Source organism: Aotus nancymaae, unplaced genomic scaffold, assembly GCF_030222135.1.
Source record: "Aotus nancymaae isolate 86718 unplaced genomic scaffold, 86718_ANA_hifiasm-v0.15.2.pri h1tg000090l, whole genome shotgun sequence".
NCBI classification, from domain to species: Eukaryota; Metazoa; Chordata; class Mammalia; order Primates; family Aotidae; genus Aotus; species Aotus nancymaae.
Window position 1 is genome coordinate 5,477,920 of NW_026988505.1, and position 23,162 is coordinate 5,501,081.

Here is a 23,162-nt window from a genome sequence, read left to right on the forward strand (position 1 = left end):
ACCTGTGACTTGCCTGGGGATCTCGTGCCAGGCCTGGCCTAACTCACTGGGTCTGGGTGAGGCCAGAGAGTTCCTTTCTTTCAAGCATTCAGGAGATGCCCCTGCTGGCTCCCAGGGCACACCTGACTATGGAAGCCTACAGAGCATTTCCAGATGTTGAAACCCAGGTCCAGGGATGTAAACTCAATCCCCATAGGTTCTTCCACAATGGCTCTTTCTCCAAACATTCCTTAAGAGTCAGTCCGAGAGCCAGTTACTTGAGATTCATTCCACATGATCCAGAAACCGGCATTACAGACTCCGGCATCCTGCCACCCAAGCTAAGGCTGCCATGGTCGCTCCTCCTTAGCCTGACTTCAGGGAAAAGGAACCACAGGTTGTGGCCACAAAGGGCCTTACTCTTCATGTAATAAAATGCTCTGAGCCAGTTGAACTTTTAATAAAAGGAAATAACTCGGATGACACTTTGGCACTGTCTGTCTTGAAGAGAAGGATGGAGGGTTGTCTCCCGGTTGTCTCAACACCAGGGCCTTGCGCCGTTCACAAATCTGCTGAAAGAAGGGTTGCTCTTCCTTGGATCTGATTTGCCAGCCATCCTGGGAATGGAGAAGGGAGGGGAGGATTTGAGAAGAAGCTGGGAGCTGCTGGCCACGTGGCACAGGATGGAGCTGGCAGGGCTCTGAGTTGGGGTGAGTCTGGGGTTGTGGGGGGAGAGTGAAGGGGCCAATGCATTCGGTGGAGAAGCAGCTGGAGGTGGTGGGGCTTCAGAAGTTTCTTGCAGGGGTGATAGCGAAAGCGCCTCATTCTTTGTCCACGTGCTGATGCCCCCAGAATGAACGTGTTCTGCAGCCCTGGTCTCATTGATGACAAGGGGAGGAATTGTCTTTGCTTTTGAAATGCTGAATTTTGGCCGGGCACCGTGGCTCACACCTGTAATCCCAGCAGTTTGGGAGGCTGAGGTGGGTGGATCTCTTGAGGTCAAGAGTTTGAGACTAGCCTGGCTAACATGGTGAAATCTCCTCTCTACTAAAAATACAAAAATTAGCCAGGCATGGTGGTGCACACCTATAATCCCAGCTACTCGGGAGGCTGAGGCAGGAGAATTGCTCGAACCAGGGAGGCGGAGGTTGCAGTGAGTTGAGATTGCGCCATTGCACTCCAGCCTGGGTGACAAGAGCAAAACTCCAACTCAAAAACAAAAAACAGAAAAAGAAATGTTGAATTTTGATTTCTTTTGTATTCTAAAACCTGCATAATTAATGAAGATACTTAAAGGGATTAAGCAAGTTGTTGCTACAGAAATATATAGAAGTAGATGAATAAATGAGTTTGTTTTACCAACTCTATGCTTCCTAAAACTGTAACTAAAAAGTCAGTTTTTTTAAAAAATTTGAAGTTTAATCCCCAATTTTCACATTCTTCTTAAAGTGAAATTCAACTGAACTGTTAATACAACATACTTCAATTTATACTCTTTAGCACAACATGAATACATGGGCAATATCTTGGTATCGATTTAATGTAGTGAAGAGTTATTATAAAGGGTATAAATTGAATATTGCTAGGGAGAGATAATGAATGTCAAAGAGTGTAGCTAATGACATGCCTGCTAATGGCAGGAGAATTTTGCTGTTCAGTGAATGAGAATGATTTTATCTGATGCCTATAATGTAAATAGCTTCCTATAATTGCAAAGAAGTTGAAGTGAAAATTCAATTTATTCTTTTCCAGTATACGTCTCTAATTTTGAAATAGTTTAGATACTTTCAGGAGCTGTACTAAGGACTAATTCTCATTAGAATGCAAATTCACAAAGAACCTGCTAGAACTTGTGCCTTTGATGTACATAGAAATTTGATTAACATACTTGGCTCTTTTATTTTTTCTAGAATTCCAATTCTGTCTAAATTTGCTATGAAGTAACATAATGTACAGTTTTCTGGTGTTCTAATATTTGAAGTGGAGTTTCATAAAATTTGCAGAGAGTCTGAAATGATCATTTGAGTATCTGTAACCTCTCTGATCCCCTGCGATTCCCTGTGACTAATTTTGTAGTGGGGTCTGCCGAAGCTATGCCTCCCAGAAATCTCCTTTCAAGATCTCAGCCTCATCATCTTCATGTTTTTGAGCACGTTTCTTTTTGTGTTTTTAATGGCTCTGCCACAGTTGTACATATTCTTGGGGGCACATGTGCTATTTGGACACATGTCTACGATGTGCCATGATCAAATCAGGGTGACTGGGACATGCATCACCTCAAACATTGATCTTTGTGTGTTGGAAACATTACAGTTCTAGCTATTTTCAAATACGCAATACACTATTAACTTTTTTCTTACTGTACTCTTGTATACTAGAACTTATTTCTTCCACATAACCACATTTTTGTTCACACTAATATTAATCAACTTCTCTTCCTCCCTCTCGTTCCCTTCCCAGCCGCTGCTAACCACCAGTCTACTCTACACCCCCATGAACTCTGCCTTTTTTCCTCTTTTTGGAGACGGTGCCCAGGCTGGGGTATAGTGGCATGATCTTGACTCACTGCAATCTCTGCCTCCCAGGTTCAGGTGATTCTCCTGGCTCAGCCCCCTGAGTAGCTGGGATTGGGATTACAGGTGCCTGCCACTGCACTTGGCTAATTTTTGTATTTTTAGTAGAGACAGAGTTTCACCATGTTGGCCAAGCTGGTCTCGAACTCCTGACCTCAAGTGGTCTGCCCGCCTTGCCCTCCCAAAGTGCTGCAATTGCAGGTGTGAGCTACCGCATCTGGCCGAGCTCTGCTTTTTAAGCTTCCACATCTGACTGAGATTATGCAGTGTTTGTCTTTCTGTGCTTGGCTTATTTCACTTAATAACCTCCAATTCCAACCATGTTGCTGTAAATGACAAGACTTAATTCTTTTTTATGGCTGAATAATATTCCACTGTGAATATTATTCACACACATTTCTTTTTCCATTCATCTACTGATGGGAACCTAGATTACTTCCATATTTTGGCCACCATAAATGCTGCTGCAGTAAACGTGAGGGTGCAGAAATCCCTCTGACACATGAATTTCCTTTTGTCTGGGTCTATGCCCGGCAGCAGGCTGGCTGGATCATATGGTAGCTCTATTTCTGGTTTTCTGAGGAATCTCCACACTGCTTTCCACAGTGGCTGTTTACTTCCTATTCTAAGCAATAGTGTACGAGCATTCCCCTTCCTCCACATCTGTGCCAGCATTTATTTATTATTAATTAATTTATTTGGGCTTTGTGATAATAGCCATTCTGGCTGGGATGAGGTACCATCTCATCATAGTTTTGATTTGCACTTTCCTGATGGTTAGTGGTGTTGAATTTTTCATCACATACTTCTTGGCCCCTGCTATGTCGTCTTTTGAGAAATGCCTGTTCAGGACCTTTGCCCATTTTTGAATTGGGTCGTTTCTTTGCTGTTGAGTTGTTTGAGCTCCTTGTATATTCTGATTCTTAGTCCCTTGTTGGAGGGGTAGGTTGCAGACATTTCCTCCCATTCTGTGAGTTGTCTTTTCACTTTGTTGACTGTTGCCTTTTCCTATGCTGACAAGCATCCATGTGTTTTCATGGCCATTTAGTTGGGTTGTGTGGTGATACCTTCATAGGTGCTTAGCAAGAGGCTTGGTCAGTGGGTTGACTCTGTCAGTTTGATCCACATAATGGACACAGTCCATGATCCGCATCTCCCTGGAGGTCTGGAAGCAGTGGATGTTCTAAGCTGTGCAATACACGGACCCCTAAGGCTGGTAGCTGCCAATATGTGCACAGGCATCTGCTGTGCTCAGAACATCATCAGTATTTCTGATTCCTCAATCTTCTCTGTTGGTCTGAAACCACCTGGGCCAACTGTGGACACAGGCACAGTTTCTCTGTGGTCATGTCCTCCTTGTCCCCTGCATGGAGCATGTGTTCTGCTCATTGTCACAGTTATTCTGGGCTCTTTGTCATCTGCTGGCCCCTGTGTGGGTGCCGACTACTGCGGTGCCTCTCCCCAGCCATAGACCTCTGAGTCTCAGTATGGAAGATGGCCCGGGAGACCCAGTGCCACACATCTGACTCCAGCTTCTGTGTTAATATGACTTGTAGTCATCTGTCTGTAAAAAGAGGCCTTAGTGAGCAAATCCCTAATGCTCCTCCCAGCATTAGTGTTTGCCTGGTCTGTGGCATCTGACCCGGTGAACATTTAGATTATTTGCTACTTCGGGAGGAATTGTTTGGGGCAAGGAAGTTTCCAATACTGTTTGAAAGATCCCATGTGTATATGTGCTCCCTTGTTGAGTTCTTGATGAGACTCGCATCTCAGTGGACTTACTGAATAAAGTCTTAGCTTGGGAAGGATTCCTTTTGTTTTAGGAAACATGTGCATTTTTCATTTTTTCTTTATCAATTTGGTTTAACATAGTACAAAAATCTTAAAACATCAGTCTAGTAATGATTTACAATGTCTCGAAAATACCTTTATGTATGTATTCACAACAGAAGGCTTGCATTAATAGGACTTCATGCAAACCAGCATTTCTTTGGGTTCATAATAGTTTTTATTAACCACAGAAGATTGAATGAAACTAGATTCATTCAATCAGTTCAGTGAACTGTTATGAAATTATATTTTGGGCAAAAATTAATTCATAATGGAAATTTCAATATTCAGAGATCAGAGTTTTAGTCTCATAAGCCATTTAATTTAATCTTTATTTTAAAATGTGCCATAACCAGTAACCCTGCTCCTAAAATTAGGACTGGAAATTAAGGTTATCATCTTACCTTTTAAACATTTGGGGAAATACCTGAACTTAATTAACATTGTGATAGTTTTATGGACAAAGCACACAGCTGAGACACATAACAACTGCTTTGACATCTTTGTCCACAAAAAATGAAGGTATCTGGGCAATTTAAGAAAAGAACTTAAGAAAATCACAAAACGTATCACGTGCATCCATTCTTTGTTCTTTGTGTTCTAGGTTTATTGCGATGCAGTTACATTTTGTGACTAAATAGTAGTGGAGCAAAGACTCGCAAAATCAGGGTTATTTCAGTGGATGTCTATAGAATGGGAAGTGCATAAGCTACTCCCAGCCTCTGTAACTGAGGACAACCAGGCGATTCTCTGGGATTCTAGATATTCTGCATTTACAGCAGTGTGAGCAGGAGGGTGGCTTCCGGTTTCCTGAGGCAGCCCATCCTCCTGCTTCCCTTTCTTCCTCTCTGTTCCCGTTCGCATGGGATTCTATGCCAGGTGACGTGAGAGGTACTATCGGTGGATGATAAACGATGTTCAGTGTGACCTCTGCATTGAAGGAGCCTAAAATCGGCAGTGGCAGCAGAGGACCGGAGCTTTAGGAAAGTTTCATCCTTTGAGAAACACCTGTCCCCCAGGGCATGGGGAATGGTCCAGCCACAGAGGGCTCTGTGAGGTCAGGTAGCCCAGACGGTCCCCACAGGCAGGGTGAAGGGCAGTGCTGATGGAGGTCTTCCTCCAGAGGACTGAGACAAAGGGGCCCCTGCTCCCCAGTCCTCTGCTTCCGTGTGGGCTCTTGAATTTCCTTTTCTATGACCCTCCACCTGCTTGAGCAAATCCAACTGCACCTCAAAGCCCAGCACAGTGCTGCCTCCTCCAGGAAGCCTTCCCAGAATCTTCGCAGGTGAAAGCATTGCTGAGACCTCTGAGGTTTTAAGGTACTTTATCTGCACTTCTCTTACACACTAAATGGTTTCCACTTCCTGTAAACAGTTTGCCCTGGTCTCTCTTCTCCCACTGTCAGGTAATCAGAGTTGGGTCCTTACCACACCTTACTCATTGCTGCATCACTGTTGACTATCGGAGTGCGGCTTGCTCCACTGCAAGTAATCAACAAATAACTATTGAATGCAGACATGACTGTGTGTCCACAAGAGGATCCCGAAGGCTCAGAAAAGGTAAAAAACACAAAACAACCCCACAACAAACCCAACTCAACATGTGCTTGGGGGCATATAATTTGGAGGCAGCAAAAATTCACTTTCCACCCTACCATCCTGAAGAAAAATAAGTTTTCAGATGCCTAATAATAAGAATAATAAGGTAAGTGAAATTTAAATACTGTATATCCTGGTTGGGCATGATGGTTCATACCTGTAATCCCATCACTTTGCGAGGCTGAGGCAGGCAGATCACTTGAGGCCAGGAGTTCAAGACCGTCCTGGCCAACATGGTGAAACCCTTTTTCTACTACAAATGCAAAATTAGCCAGGTGTGGTAGCACGTGCCTGTAATCCCAGCTACTTGGGATGCTGAGGCAGGAGAATCACTTGAATGAGGGAGGTGGAGGTTGCAGTGAGCTGAGATTGTGCTACCGCTGTCCAGCCTGGGCGAAGAAAACAAAACAAAAAATACTAAGATTTTGGAATCTTGCTGTTGATTTGGGTCCCTATATGTAATCAAATTCAATTTTGTATGTAGTACTTTTAGGACATAACTTGTAGAATGTTCTGGAATGCCTCCAGGGACAGAAAATGAGGACCTACTAGACAGGGCCTCAGCACTACTGCCCTTTAATTGTAAGGACTTTCATTCGTGGTTTGAGAAAGCATTTGCCTCCCTGTGGCTCCCGCCATGCGGGATAACCTTGGGCTTTGTCTCCGCTGCTGAGGGACTCCCTGTGGACCACATGTGGGTCACAGCTGTGGAGGATCAGAATGAGATGAAGGGTCAGGGATGGGACACAGCTTGTCTGAAACAGCAGGAGAAAGAAGGGCATGCGAATCTAGCGCAGAAGCAGGCAGTGGAGGGGAGGCTTCCCGTAAGCGAACATTTTGACCTGACACCTTCAGACCACGGGGTGGAAAGGCACAGCATTGAGCGCCAGATGGTTCTGACGCCCAGTCTTGCGCCGTTGCTATTGTTCTGTGATTTGGGGAAAGATAGTAATGTCTCAGAGCCCCACTTTGTCTTCAGAATGCTTACAGTACTGCCCACTGGGCCCACGGGGATGAGCAGTAATTAGGACTGTCATGCATTCGGCACAGGACCTGACATCTCATATATGTTCAGTGAGAACCGCTCTCTAGATATTCTTTCGAGACAGGGTCTTGTTCTGGAGTGATGGCGTGATCTAGGCTCACCGCAACCTCTACCTCCGGGGCTCAGGTGATCCTCCCGACTTAGCCTCCTGAGTAGCTGAGACTACAGGCATGTGCCTACCACACCACGCTACTTTTAAAAATTTTAATTATTACTACTATTGTTTCGTAGAGACAAGTTTCACTGTTTTGTCCAGGCTGGTGTAAAACTCCTGGGCTCAAGCAATCCTCCTGCCGCAGCCTCCCAAAGTGCTGAGATTATAGGTGTGAGCCACTGTGCCCAGCTGAGGATTCTGGTTTTTTTTTTTTTTTTTTTTTTTTTAAGATATCTTTTCAAAAATAATGATAATCCTTGAAAAAACTAAATTGAAAGTACACCTTAACATGAAAAATGATGACGGGGCAGTAGTCTCCGTGTTATAAACACAGCGTTGGCTAACGTCTCAAAGTCTTACACCTTCCAAAGAAGACCACAACTTTCTGAATGTGTCTCAAATGGGATAAACTCAAATGATAATATAATACAATTTTATAGGCATTTTATGGGCTAAGCCCTGACAAACATGACCCCTTTCTGAATTTTTTCCTCTCCCTCCTCTTCTTCAAAGGTGTTGTTTTGAGGAACCTCATGATGTAGAAAAACATCTTGATTGAGCGATGCTCACCTCTCACCCTCTGCTCTCATCCTGGAAGGAAGGACCCCCAGCCCTAGGCTGCCCCTGTCAGCAGACACAAAACCAGAGCTGGCAATTTAACTCGAGTTTGGCATCAACTTAGGCAATGTAGTTTTTCTGTTTTAGCTTTGTGCTAAAGATGATAAATCTCTTTTATGATGAAGACAGTTTTGGCACGTTGAGGCATATACCAACAAGGGGGAGGATGCTGCAGAAAATGAGTGATTTTTAAATGTCAACATTGTGAACACTCTCTGTTAAGTGTAGCCTAACCATGAGAAATGAAAATGCTAGGTGAATGATCGGAACACAGCTACGCTGACATGCGCCGCCCCATGGGGACTGCAGGCGCCACGTGCCGGGCGGGAGGCTTTCCTGTGGCAACGTCTCCTCCCCAACACTCGGCATCCAACGTCAACTCCTGTAAAGAATACATGCAATTTGTTGATGAAGAGAGAAATGTGGAAGAATAGGGTTCGTCAATTAAAGGCAATATCTTTCTTCCTAGGTTCACACCTTCAGTTGTAACCACCGAAAACCAGCACACCAGTGATTTCCTCAGACTGCTGAGGCTCCAAGGCCATCGTTCTCTGTAAGTCACAGTGCAGTTTCATCATTGCACTTCTGTTTCTAGGATTAGTGAGTACACGATTACGACAGTCATCTAGAAGTGGAGTGTCAGGGCCACATTCCCAGGGATCTCAGCTATCCTTTTCAAGTTCAGAATTTGTAGTGATCTTGTAAATGTACAAATAAACTCATAGAAAAAGAAAAATACTTTAGAAAGAGCATAATTTGTCAAGACATTAAGAAATAGCTCTGTGAAACTGTACTGTCTTCAACATAAGCATTAGTTGTAGGTATTCTGCAATTATGTAATTGGTCTATAAACAGGTGCTATTAGCTTAGAAATCACATACAGCAATTTATAATGGGTGCTGCTTCTGAACTGTCTTTTTGTTTTTGTTTGAGACAAAGTCTCACTCTGTTGCCCAGGCTGGAGTGCAGTGGCACGATCTTGGCTCACTGAAACCTCTGTCTCCCGGGTTCAAGTGATTCTCCTGCCTCAGCCTCCTAAGTAGCTGCGATTACAGACACGTGCCACCATGCCTGGCTGGTCTCAAACTCCTGACCTCAGGTGATCCACCCGCCTCGGCCTCGGCCTCTCAAAGTGCTGGGATTACAGGCGTGAGCTACTGCGCCTGGCCTGAATGGTCTTGATGGTAGGTTTCTCTAGACAAATGGGAGAAAGGTGGAGAATAAGGACCTGTCCCCATCCACATGGAGAGGCCAGGGCCCAGGTGAGCCGCAGAGGGGCTGGGACAGATCTGCCCGGTGACACTTGGTAGGGGCATGACATCACTTCCCATCCTGCTTGGGTGTGAGGCTTTAGGCAAATCATCACAGAGCTAACCAGCTTTATCTCTTACTGATCTTCAGTTTTTCTCTTTGGCATAACGCCAAGGCATTTTCTTGCAAAGCATGGGCTGATAATACTAGAAAATAATAAAAATTCTCTAAGTTAAGCTTTTGCCAAAATTCAAGGGAAACGGTAAGTGGAATATGGGATTGACTATGCTCCCAGGAAAAGTGTTAGCACAGTTGATCTCACATCCAACTCACCTGACACAACAACACACACGCACTTTTCCTTCGATATCTTAGTGACTGCTTCTCTTTTCAGGTACTTTGTATCTTGGAATTGAGGGGGGTATACTAGACAGCACATTTATTTTCATTCACTCCAATATGGAAGGAAGTTTTCCCCATGAATGCTGTGATGCGCTCATTTGCATTACTGAGAATTATGTCGAAGGGCCCCGGGGAAGCCTGAGCTCTTACTTTCCTCTGAGAGGTCGTTCTCCTCTGCCTCTCTCTCCATCTCTTTGCACCAGCCTTCCATCCTCTTCGTCTCCGAGTGCAGGAGCTTCAAGAACCACGAGCCATCCCTGCGGCAGGGAGACATCCTCCCAGTCTCTACCGTGTCGAGGGCGGGCTCCAGCCAGGGGTCCGGGGGGGGCAGGGTGGAGGTATCCACTTGGGTCCGATAGTCTTCGCGATAGCTGAAGAGCCCCTGCGTCCGCACAGTTCTCACAGCGCCATACTGGGTGGGGGTGCTGGGCTCAGAGTGCCGCTGGAAGGATGAGCCAAACTGGAGACCTTTGTCCTCCATGGTGATGTGGCCTGGGAACCCCTCCAGCTCCAGGTCTGCTTGAACGGCGGCCGTGACGCTGTTAGAACGTTTAAAACGTCCGTGTCTGCAAAAGGAGGGAAGGAAGACAGATGGTAGCCTTTCTGAGAGAACTTCCTGCCACAAAATCCCACATGGAGCTTATCGAGAACACTCCTGAAGGCAGCAGCCTAGCAGCTCAAGGACGCGTGAGTGCTTTGTCCATGAAATATGCTGGTGTTTCAGCTAGGGAAGAACATTTGTTTTTGCAAATAATTAAACTTTAACATCTACCTAAGTCTTAAGGCCTAAATAATGCCCCCTTGGGATTTAAGTTTATTGACTGATACAGTGAGAGTTAGTGTGTTTCATGAAACCACTATCAGCAAATGGCTATCTCCCTTTCAGAAAGAAATATGCTACAAGCTTATGCAACTGAGGCTGTGGGTTGCAGCTTTTGTGTGAACAACATCCACGTCATACTGTGTTTTAGTGGCTTCCAAATCGTGTTTCAGGGCCCAAGCCACTTCTCTCTGGATAAATTAATAGGTCCCCATTTACCCCTGTATGCAAAATGACGATTCCAAATTCTGACTTTGGCAGGTGTTTAAAAGATACACAGTGAACATGTTTTTCAGTGTCATCCATTTCCATATAGCTGATCACTGAAATAATTGGTAGGAAGGAGCTTATAATTGGAGACCAGTATGCTGAGTGAGAATGCTGTGTGCACTCTGTGTGGGGTGTGCATATATGTGTATCATCTTTGTAGTGTCTGTGTCTTGTTGTGTTTGTCTCGTGTGGTCTGTGGGTCTGTGTGCCTGTGCAGTGTGTATGCCTGTGTTTGTGTAATGTGTATATGTGTCTGTGTCTATGTGGGCGTCTCTCTGTGTGCGTCTGTACATCTCCAGATACTGCAGCTATCCCCGCGGCTCTGCAGGCTAAAGCCCCAGGAGCACACAGCTGTGCATGCAGCTGGTTAGTGACGTTGCCATGTGCTCCCTTTGCTATGTGGAGGGACACTGAGCCACAGATCAGGAGGAAGGTGGCTTGTCTGGCCCCCAGGTGCAGAGGATGGCCAGGATGTAGGAGGTCTACCTGGAAACTGGGGAAGCCGTTAGCCAGGGTTGGAATTTCTTTGCAATCAAAATCTCGACAGGGTAGGTGCTAAAATGCTCTCTGATGAGGGAGGTCGCCCAGCACTGTCCCTACCAGATGCTAGCTGAGCCCTCACCATGTAATGTTCTCATCAAAATTTATTTTTATGAAATAGGCAATATATGCTATTTTAAATATAAACTGAAATGATCATCCTGTCTTGTTACAAAAATTACACGACTGTAATGGACATCACTTTGTATTTTATGTTTTGAGGTAATATTATTTTTAAAGTGAAACAATTTCATGGTATATTAAGGTCTTGAATGTGCTTTGGTGTCTCTCTGTTGTTTTATGTTTAACGTGACAAGGCATGAGGCCTGCGTCGGCGTCACCCTCAGCCTGTCCTTCATTCCTTTGGACCAAGGCCTCTGACTTTCAGAGCTGTCAGCTGCTCTGCTTCCAGAGGTGGTCAATTACTTTGGAAAGAATTACTCCCTTGCCTCTTGCAAAAGCAAGACATAGGTGGACGTTAATTCATACTTGAACGATATCAATGCAATAGCATAAACGTATGGCCCTGTCTCCACTGTGGCATGCATGACTGAGGGCCATAGGGTCTAGAAGCTTCCATCAGGCATCCGACAAAGAGCTCTGGCTTGGGGGCCCTGCATGTGAGGAGGGCTGAGTTACCGCTTCTCGTCTTCCACTTGCACGCCGACGGAGTGGTACTCCCGCAGGCCGCGGCTCTCCGTGTCGGAATCTGTGGCCGTTTCCACCTAATTCAACATAGAACATCTTATTTTAGAACTGAAACATGGGGCCTGGGCAAGGGACTATTTTGTTGTTGTTGATGATTTGCTGTAATTAATTATGCATTTGTTTAATTACTGCAGAGATGCACTTGACCCAGTAAAATCGCAGAGAGGGAAATGCATTCACATTGGTGTAATTACATCGCTGCTGCGTTTCATCACATTTTACATAACTACCTGAACTCAAGGCTGCACTCTGGTCTTTTAAATGTATGCAAATAAAACTGCTTAGTTCAGCTCAGGCAAAAAATAGGTTTTGTTGAACTGCATTATTACAGGACTTAAAAGCTCTTATCACACCCTACAGTGAAGAAAGGAAGTACAGCATGAACCAAACATAGCTAACGACAACAAAGAAGCGAGTTAATAGAATTATACTGATGGCTGCATCCACATACAAAAAGACACAGAAAGGAATTTAAGCATTTATCGGAAACATCAAGGCAAATTCCACCTTCATCTCCATAGAGCTGTCTCACATCTGCCAAGGGGACGGCCAGCAGGGTGATGTCAGATCAGAACAGAAATCGTGTATTCCACAGAGAATTCTTATTGTGGCTGTATTTGCCAAAAAGTCCTCACAAACCCACAAAGCATTTTAATGATCATCACCTACGTAAAGTTAACCCACAAGGGAATTCTACTGCAGTATGTTTTCAACAAAAAACAAACAAAACCAAAAAAACCCCAAAGTCTCAGTAGGAAAACTGTGAAACCAAAGGTCAGTTAACCCATTAATATTGTTCCAGGCACTAAGTCATTCCTCTTTCCAGAAAAATATTACCTATGAAGAGGACTTTTGACCCCTCTCTGAAATGTCATAGCTAAGTTATATCGCTTTTCTTGAAAATTATTACTGATCACTACAAGGAAAAGGTGCATTAAACAAGTAATGATGACCCTGTCCTCTGTGAGTCAGAGAGGAGCCACACTTTAAAATTTGAGCCGCAGTTTGGGACTATTCTGAGGGTAAGCCTGTGTTAACAAGGACTGGTTCTGATTTGCGGCTAAGAGATCGTGATGGTAACAGGCAATACTTCTTTGTTGTGTCCCCTGCCCCAGGCACTATGCCAAGGCTACAGCCTTACCACACGTAATCCACACAACAACCCTGCGGATGTTTCCAGCCCTAGGAGAGAGTTGGGGGATCAGAGGAGGGGTGACCTGCTCAGGGGCGCCCAGCTGGTTGGAGGCTGAGCCAGGGCTCTTGCCCGGATCTCTCTGACCATGAAGCCATGTGTAGCATGGAAGAAACAGCACGAGAAAACCCCAGAGCTTTTGGCCAGCCACAGAGCCAGGGGACTGACCAGAAACCACAGTTTCACTGGTGTAATTCTGAAGACAGGCATAGAAGCTGTCTCTAAACTGTAATGCACGTTCTGATAGGTGGGTGAGACGGGCTCTGGGAGGAAGAACATCCTTGAGTGAAGACCCTGGCCTTCCTGTTAGGATTTACCATATTCCTGTCTCTAGTTTTAAGTGGGTCACAACTTTATTAAACCTTACCTTGCATGACACGAAGATTATTAGTGTTATTTTACACAAAAGGATTGTAATACAATTAATAGATTTAAAATTTCATGTCTGTACATAAGGAGCAGCCTTGTGTTTTAACTACAAAGGATTCCATTTTATGAATATAGCCTAGTGCATTTAATGAGCCTTCAGTAGAGGGGAAATGTGGTTGTTTCTAGTTTCTGCCATTATAAATGATGCTGCTATAAATACACATCTGTTGTACTCGTATGTATGTGAAAACTTCTGTGAATATATTCACCTGATAGGAGGTCTGGGTCAGAGGCATCGCACTTTTTGGTAGATACTGTCAAATCTGATATGAGTGAAATAAATTCAAAGGAATACTTTTAAAGAGATTTTACAAACAAGCACTCGTTTTTATCATAAAAATGTGGAGAATATTTGTCTCACTCTATTTCTAGGAATCCAGCCTAGATAAAGGATCATAAATTCTGACCAATGTGTGAGGTGTTCATTGCAGCATTATTTATAAGGTGGCACCTGAGGAGAATGAGGGTGAGACAGTGGGACAGGAATGTGCAGCAAGTCATGATTTACTCGTGACAGAGTGGCTCATGCCTGTAATCCCAGCACTTTGGGAGGCTGTGGCAGGAGGATCACTTGAGCCCAGGAGTTTAAGACCAGACTGGGCAACATGGCAAGACCCCATCATCTCTTAAAAAAAAATAGCTGAGTGGTGGTGCCTGTGGGACCAGCTACTCGGGAGGCTGAGGCAGGAGGATCGCTGGAGCCTAGGATACTGAGGCTGCAGTTTGCTGTAACTACACTACTGCACTCCATCCTGGGCAATAGAGCGAGACCCTGTCTCTAAAAAATAAAAAGACGGTTATAAAGGTAATAACCCCAAAAATGCTTATAATTCAGACTTGAAAACACAGATTGACAGGTGCCATGAACAACAGAATTCCCAGGTGCATGCACACATGTAGCAACACACTAACAGGTATGTACGTGTACCATGGAAAGGATGAAAAACACAAAAAAGTAACAAAAGGAGCTTTTCCTTCGTCTCCAAATTTTCTCTAATATATATTTTTATGGTGAATTAGAAAAACACAGCTTTTGGAGCTGGTCAGATTCTGCTACTTGCTAGCCATGCAACTCTTAAGAAAGTCTCTTAAATTTTGTTGAATTTTTGCTTCCTTGTCTGAAAAAAGAGGGAAACACCCAATGCCTGAGTGAACTGATGGAAAACTCTCAGCATGAGGCCTGATTCAGGTAGGTTTGCCTGTTCTCTCATCTCAGCGTTCAGGACTGTCAGGTTAATAGTGGCATGTGTATGACATTAGAGGCACTGGCATATGATGAACGCTGCAGATTTTATAATGGCTGTCTTGTGAACTCTAAGGTAAGCTCTGAGGAGGACATGGTAAAATCACACTTGGCCAGCAGGAGCTAAGTATTTATCCATTTCAGAAATACTGGGCAAAAGGAGGCTTCATGTGAGACAGAAAAGCAAATCTGGGACAAAGAAAATACTACTTTCTACAGTGGAAAGGAAATTTGAGTCTCTTCCAAAGGAAATTCTGGCTAGAAGTGTAAGTGGATTTAAAAAGTTCTGAGGCCAGTCATGCTGGTTCGCAACTATGATCCCAGGGCTCTGGGAGGCAGAGCGGGAGGATCAGGAGAGCCCAGGAGTCTTGAGGCTGCAGTGAGCTTCTGGGAGGTGGAGTGGGGAGGATCACGTGAGCCCAGGAGTCTGAGGCTGCAGTGAGCTATGACTGCACCACTGCACTCCAGTCTGGGCAACACAGCAAAACCTCATCTCTTACAGAAAGTTTTGAAAAATATATGCATGCAAGGAACATATGAATGAGCAAAATCACTGTCCCACTCCCATGGAGTCACAGGTTAGCTGTGGCATCAAGGTCAGCCAGCCGCCTCTAAGCTCGGCTTCTGTAGGGATGCTGAGAAAATGAATGTGGGTGGGGCTGGCGGCAGGAACCGTTCACCAGTAATACTGGGCCAGAGTGCCAATCTGTAATCTTTGCTTTCCCAACAAGCTCATTTTCTGCTCGTCCTTCAAAACCTCACACAGGACACGGTGGGTACCCTGGATTTGATACAAACTCCCTCTCCCCTGGAGACGTGCTCTGCCTCCAAGAGTCAGTCAGGGGTGAGTGGCCAGCTCTGCTGCCCATGAGGCTCTGAGCTCCAGGGCAGCTGTGAGGAAGAGCAGCTGACTGTGCCTGGAGAATCAGGCAGGCACTTTTATCTCAGGCAGGACATTCAGAATGGACAGCCACAGAGGCTTTTCCAGGCTGCTCCTGCCTTCTCACAACCTGGTGAGAGAGATCAGAGTAGAAACTCATCTCACTGGCTGGGCGTGGTTGCTCATGCCTGTAATCCCAGCACTTTGGGAGGCCAAGGCAGGTGGATCACCAGAGGTCAGGAGTTCGAGACCAGCCTGGACAGCATGGTAAAACTCCATCTCTACTAAAAATATAAAAATCAGCCAGGTGTGGTGGCACGCGCCTGTAATCCCAGCTACTCAGGAGGCTGAGGCAGGAGAATGGCTTGAATCTGGGAGGTGGACGATGCATTGAGCCGAGATCGCACCAGTGCACTCCGGCCTGGCCAACAAGAGCAAAACTCCATATCAAAAAAAAAAAAAAACCAAAAAATTGATCTCATTTATCAAGATGGGGCTCACAAGGCACCAGGGATGGAAGGATCCTGAATGTCAGACTCGGCCTCTGTCCCGCCTAACTGCAGGATCTGGGAGCTGTAAACAAGTCCTACAGAGCTCCCGAAACACAAACATGCACACGAAAGAAAATGGAAGACTCAGCAGGAGACACAAATGGCAAGGGATAAAAATGAGAGAACACACAAATGGTCCCGTCGTAACCAAGGAAAGCGAGGTCAGGTCAGACCGTGAATTCTGGGTCAGAGGACCTCTCCGAGGCAGCTCAGCTGTGCCCACAAGCTCTCCTTATCCTAGGACTGGCCTATGAGTGCCAAGGCAGGGGCCCATTCTGTCCTATGGGCAACTGGCCTGCAAATCTGTAGCTCTGACGAGGCCTGTCTGTGTGTCCTGCTGTAAGGGCCAGACTCATGTGGCCGTGTCCAGCCACCTGAGGAACAGGGGACTTGCAGCTAGGCAGGGAGGGAGGCTGGGGGCCATAGGAGGTGGGAGCTGAGGACCCTCACTCACTGGGGATCCTGTTAGACACCGCCCAGTAATTATCATGAGAATCCTGAATTCAAACCCTTATTGTAAAAGGTCACGCGATGCCCAATGCACTGGGGAGCTGCCTTGTGGGACGGCGCCACTGCCACCCCCCACTGGAGCTCTCTTTCTGTGTGCTATCGAGTCACAGAGGGTGTGAGCTCCACATAAGGTATGTTCAGTGGCATAGATGCTGTTCACTTGTAGGAATGACATTTGCAGAACACAGATTCTCCTGCTGTCTGTACTCTGACAAAACTGCCCCCAAAGGTCCCTGGAGCTGTGGCTCTGGGAAGCCAGTCCATTGAATGCTGCTTGAACACACATTAGCCAGCTTTGCCTGCGAGCTGGGGAGCAGCATGATGCCTGCCCCATATCCCAGAAGAGGAAAAGAACCAGGGCAGGCTCCTGAGGATATGGAATCATTTTGGGATTTTTCTCCTCTGAGAAGCAGAGCGCAGGGGTGGAGTGGAGGCAGGCTCCAGATTCTCACCCGCTGGCTTCGCTTGTGGCCTTGGCTGTGCACCTTTAGGCAAGTCATTGACCCTCCCTGAGCCTCCGTTTTCCCATCCAAAGGCTGGGCACAGTAACAGCCAGCACACAGGGTTATTGCGAGGATTAAAAGGCACCTGTCCACAGCCTGCTCAGGCCTGTCTCGGCCTCTCACCTGCCCTGACAACCTGGCGACTGCAGCTCCTCTCCTGAGGCCTCCCAGGCACCAACGGGCATCTGCCTTTCATCCACTTCATTCCTCACTTCCTTCTCTTCCTCCTCCTCTACTCCTGGACTTGCTTCAATTCTTTCTTTGGCTGTTTGTTTTCCTTACACTGACACTTGAGCTGCTCTAAGTGCATTTGCCCTGTGACTTCTCAATTCACCTCCTTTGGATAACTGAGTTCACCAGCTCACAGGATGCACAGAAAACACACAGGATTGTGCATTTGTTTTTCTTACTGCTATGAAAGGTGACTTCATCATCCACTGCATTCCTGCCTTTGCGTCCATCCTCACCCAGCACACACCCAGCAGCCCATCCGTCCACTCGCTTTCCCGACATTTACCGAGCACTCCCTATGTGCCAGACACGGTGCTAGGTGCAGAGCGGCAAGAGGCTGGGAGCAAGGTCCCCTCTCACAGCACACATGTGGGGTGCTGGGGTCCAGAGTCCCTCTCATAGGACACACTGTGGGACATGGGGGTCCAGAGAGGCCTCTGGGAAGGGGTGAAGGCACGGGCTGAGCTTCGCAGGAGAAGCTGGGGGATGAGAAGCAGCCTGCACTCAGCAGAGGTGGCTGTGCGAGGGGTGGTAGCTGGGAGCGGAAGAGGGAGGGGTGTGGGGTCCTGGCTGTGCGTGGGGCAGGAGGCAGTGGCATTGTGCCCAGTGTGCTGACCTGAGATTCCAAAATTATGTCCCACTCCTTTCGGATCAAGTCGGTACTACAGGTGCTCAGAAGTGGGCACTGCCTCAGTCGTGGCTGAGTGGATGTGGGAGGTGGCCGGGGAGAACAGAGAGAGGGCAGGACTGCCTGGCAGTGGGAGGCTGCCTGGCTAATTTGGGGACCTCTCCAGTCCCTACTGCGGACGTGACCCCGGAGATGGAGATGGATGAGGGCACCCTGGCTTTCCCGCTTACGGGGCCAGAGCCCAGCTAGGCCCAGGGCTGTGGGCAGGTTACGGACCCTGGTGAGCCCCTCGTCCTCATCTAAGAGGGGACAGGTGGGGGCACCCAGCATAGTGCCTGGCATATAGAATCAGGACAGAGAGGCGACAAGAGCGGTCGCGTGAACATCCAAAAAAGGGAGAGAAAATAAAAGTCATGCGGACGCGGCTTTGGAGCACATTTTGGTACTTACATCTGACCTTGGGTATGGCTGATGCTCTGGGAATTCAGAATCCTAAACAAAACAATGAAGCCACAGTGTGGAGACCTGGTTCAGAGGCCCTGGGCCAGCGGGCGGCTCCCCCGCGTTCTCCACCCGCATGCCTGGCTGCCAGGGCCACACGGCCCGGCTCTCACACACGCTCCACTCGCCCTCCTCCCTGGGCCGCCCCAGCGGCATCCAGAATCTGACTGTTAAAGCTCTGAGGAACGCACATTGAACGCAGGGGTGAAAGGAAGCAGGAGGTGGGCCATGTTGGCAGCGGGCTTGGCCAGCCCTGCTCAACCCTGTCTGCCAGATCCCGGGGGGATGCGCCACTTGACCCAGACCACAGGACGCTCTCCCGGCCCCCCAGGGTGCACAGCGCCATACCTAACACGGACTTGCAGAGGGAGGTGCGCAAGCGGGAGCTGGCCAGAGTCGGTCACAGCTCTCCATTCACCGGGAAAAGAACCATCCGCCACATCTGTATTATGGATAGACATTTGGGGGCCTGGATGGACAGTGGATCATCTGCCTGTGGTCTGAAACCACGGATGTGGCATCTGTGACTGCAGCTGAGGGGCCTGCCCGCGCCTGTGAGCACCTCCTCCTGGTTCTGTACCGAGGACAGCCTGCTTTTCCTTTTACCTTTGCATTCCCAACACCTTCTGGTTCCCCCATTCAACTCTTTGGCCACAATACTGAAAGCTTTTGAAAAATCAGGCTTCAGCAGAAACCCTTCCCTTTTAAGCATCAAAATAATGTCATCTCCATACTCTCTAGGCAGCCTCTGACCCTTGGAAAATGCGCGGCCAGGAGTGTGTGTTCAGGGTGGCAGGGGATGGGGAGCTGGAGCCCCCGGGTTTCCTTCAGCCCCGCACTGGGGTCTGAGTCGCCTTGGGGGGTCTCCCGCCTACTCGCTGTGCTGGTGGGTCCGCAACGTGAACGCACAGCCTCGCTCTCAGGTTGTGTGGCCCTGCTGAGGGTTGCGGTCACTGCTAAGGAGGACCCAGGGCCGCTGGCCGGGTTTGGGCTTATTCTATGCCACCTGCAGCACTGACTGGAGCCAGGCCCCAATGAGCGGCCACGAGTGGCTACCTGAATCCCGATGGAGGAGCAGCGGCTTTTGAGGAGCTCCTCCGCCTTGGACACCAGGATGGCTTTGTCGCTGGTCCGGGCGGAGCCGCCCGGGCCGTCAGCCATGTGGCGCTGGGCTGCGGCTGTCTCCAGGGCAAGGTTCATGGCCTTGTTGCTGTCCAGGCTGTCCGTGGAGTTGTAGAGGCCGCGGCCATCCTGGGGCCACGGGGACATCCTCTGGGCGCGGCTGTCCTGGTAGGCATCCTGGGTGGATTCGGTGCTGCTCTGCGCCGTCACAGAGATCAGAGGCTTGGAGGTGGTCCGAGGGGGCACTGGCGGGGGGGTTTTCTTGTAATTTGTATATGAGACAGCTGTAAGAAAAGGAAGTCCCAAGTCAACAAGCGTGTTCTCCCCCCTCAGTACCTGGGCGACCGTTTCCCCACGCCCACCCCTGTTATTGAAGGAGCAAGTCTATTCCTGGACATCTACCCCGAGAAAATAGCGTGAAATGTGGGGAAATGAGACGGCATATGGGAATATCCTTGTAAAGCTGCAGGATTATAAAAACACCAACGAACTCAGCAGCAGAGATGCAGCTGAGCAGAGCGTGTCCCCGCAGGACAGCGCGCAGGCATGGTGCCATTCCTACACAGGTCACGTCATCAGGGAAGATGCTCATGCTGTCACACTACGTTAAAATGCAGGCAGGATGCTAAACTCTGCATGGGTCAAGGTGCAATCTGTTAGTGCAGGAAACCTGTGTGTGAGGAAAGATCACAGCACTTGAAGACGTTAATGGAGGCTGCTGAGTGGCAGGATGGGCACTGTGTGCTCTCGGGCTTGTGTGTTTTTCTAAAAATCATTATAATGAACAGCTACTGTTTTTTAATGGAGAAAATATATAATAGCAGAAACTTATTTGCTTCCCTGTAAGTACAGGTGCCATAGTTTTAAGATGTAGGAAGTCCACTGAAAAGGGGCTGGCTCTATGAATCTGAGCTGGGCCAGGCCACACTCACCTGTGGCTGTCACCAGCCAGTCTCCTCCCGAGCCGCATTGCACGGGCGTTCTGTACCACTGGCTGTGCAGCCCAACAGGCCACCTATGCAAAATCAATGCATCTGGAGATGAAGAGTGTATTAAATATGCCTTAGAAGCTACCAGAAATGCATGTGATACCTTGGCCTGGACTCAGGCTATGACTTATTTTTATAGAGAGGATGAACTCCTCAACATTCTCCCTCACCAGAACCAGCTGCCCATTAGAGTCAATCATTTTCCTTTATTTTGCAGGAAGAGCTGATGAAAGTGCTTCTTGAAGGGAGGCCTGTGCCTTCACCACCTCCCATCACACACACACGGTGAGAGGCACTGCCAGGCGTCTCCTGGAGGGTTCTGAGCTCCGTCTGAGGACAGACCGAGCAGCAGTCTTCCCCAAGGACTTCCAGACACCGTGCCCGAAAGCGGAAACACATCCTTTCTGTGTCTGTTCCCATGGGCTGCAGTAACTTGGCATTCCTTACTCCCTCCAGTTATTTATTTTTGTAATTGCATTTTAGGTTTTGGGGTACATGTGAAGAACATGCAAGATTGTTGCATAGGTACACACATGGCAGTGTGATTTGCTGCCTTCCTCCCCTTCACTTATATCTGGCATTTCTCCCCATGCGATCTCTCCCCAACTCCCCACCCCCACAGTCCCTCCCCTCCAGTTATTTTTAATCTGCGTGAGTGGAGTTTCTGCATCCTCTCTAACTTCTTATCTTATCCCAAGAAAACACGGACAAACGACAAAATGAGCTTGCTATTCAGGATGACCTGCACTTTAAGGCATAACGTTACATATTAACATTTTAAAATTTACAAAGCAGATACTTTTTTTTTTTTTTGGAGACGGCGTTTCACTCTTGTTGCCAGAGGCTGGAGTGCAGCGGAAAGATCTCAGCTCACTGTAACCTCCACCTCCCGGGTTCAAGTGATTCTTGTGCCTTAGCCTCTCATGTAGCTGGTATTATAGGCACCTGCCACCACACCTGGCTAATTTTTGTATTTTGAGTAGAGACGGGGTTTCACCATGTTGGCCAGGCTGGTTTGAACTCCTGACCTCAGGTATCTACCTGCCTCAGCTTCCCAAAGTGCTGGGATTACAGGTGTGAGCCACTGAGCTGGCACAAAGTAGGCACATTTTTAAAAAGCATACATTAGAAAGAGAATCTGAAGGCTGGAAAACTGAGAAAGGGTGATCAGATGTTATTAAACCAATCCGTTGCTGAGCTGCTCCTTAAAATCCTCTCTTCCTCCTTTTTTTCCCTGACTTTTCCCCCTAATGTCAATCAATCCCTTAAGGAAAATTATTGAAAATGGGCAATATTCAAGGCACTACTTTAGGGGATTCAGAAAGTCCCCAAGACTGCTCCATCCAAAATGCCAACAGTGCCAGGGAGAGACCAGAGTTAGGAAATCATTTTCTTTCTGGGTAGGGTGGATCTGGTTACCATGCATTCATCTCACCTTGGCAGGGGTGAGGTCCATTTAAACACTTGCTTCTCATGATGCCTTTCCTGACAGTGCTTCATAACACTAACTTATCAAGGGCCTTAAGTGCGACACAGACACATGAATAGAGAGATGCTGGGTGGAGGTGTGAAGTGGGCTCATCGATAAAGGGGTTTCCGTGTGACAGTCCTGGAGAGTAGGCGGCTGTTTTCACATTAACCCATTTGTCATGGTTCATTTACAGAAAACAGAGTCTTTCTCATTAATGACACATCTCCATATTCTATGGCTCTAGCAGAAGCCAGGCCCAGTGTCCACTGCATGCCAGGGTGAGACTGCAGACAGGGGTCTCGGTGACCTCTCCAGGGGTGAAGCTGGCTCTGCTTTGTTTCCCTGAAGCAGAAATATTGATTCTGAAGAGGTTTCGAATCCCAGCAATAGGGGTAGTAACAATCAAAAGCAAGAGAGATGTGGGAATACAGGTTAAAAGGTGACATCTGCCTTAGTGTCATTATTATATTTTTCTTTGCCAAGTTTGAGATGAGTAGAAAGGTGATAATAAACACGCCTAATTGGTTGGATTTCCCAGCTAGGTTCACCTCAGCCGTGAACGATGGCACATATGCAAGCGTCATAACTATGTCACCACACATCATGTCACAGGCCAACGTGACAGGAAGGAAAGTAGTTAGTGACCTTTCCGGAACATTGAAGCAAATGCATGCAAATTCATCCCCACTTTGGCTCATTATGTGTTTAACAGTTACTCTCAAAGGTCTCCCGTCACCACTGTTCAAAATCACAGACCTCACCAAATATATTTTAATTTAAAGAGTCTGAAAAATTTCACAAAACTAAACCTTCCTTCCTATATGGAGTATCTTGTAAATTAAAAAACATATGGGGCAGGTTATCACTCATCTCCATCATCACAGGAAAATCACAGTTTCTCACTTTATCATGTTTGCTACAGGCCAATGAAATGATTTTTTTTAAACTTATCTCTTTGTAAAAATGTAGTTGCATGCCATACTTTTAAAACAAATTAATTAAGAAGGAGCAGTTTACCTCCAGCTTATAAAAAGAAGAATTTACTATACTCCACCTGGGAGGGCACACAGAGTGCTTTTTTCCTGGATGACAAAAGAAAGAGGTCATGCTGTTTCCAAATTTGT

The 23,162-nt window shown here is 47.1% G+C and overlaps 1 protein-coding gene across 1 annotated transcript in view; it reads right to left on the minus strand.

The window, feature by feature from the left end:
* Positions 1-23,162, minus strand: part of DLGAP2 (DLG associated protein 2) — a 698,275-nt gene that overhangs the window by 16,968 nt on the left and 658,145 nt on the right. Inside the window, exons 8-11 of the mRNA XM_064369784.1 lie at positions 19,513-19,862; positions 18,406-18,447; positions 11,720-11,805; positions 9,601-10,016 (exon numbers count right to left, since the gene is read on the minus strand). Coding sequence (XP_064225854.1) covers positions 9,601-10,016; positions 11,720-11,805; positions 18,406-18,447; positions 19,513-19,862 — 894 coding nt within the window. The remainder of the gene's footprint in view (positions 1-9,600; positions 10,017-11,719; positions 11,806-18,405; positions 18,448-19,512; positions 19,863-23,162) is intronic.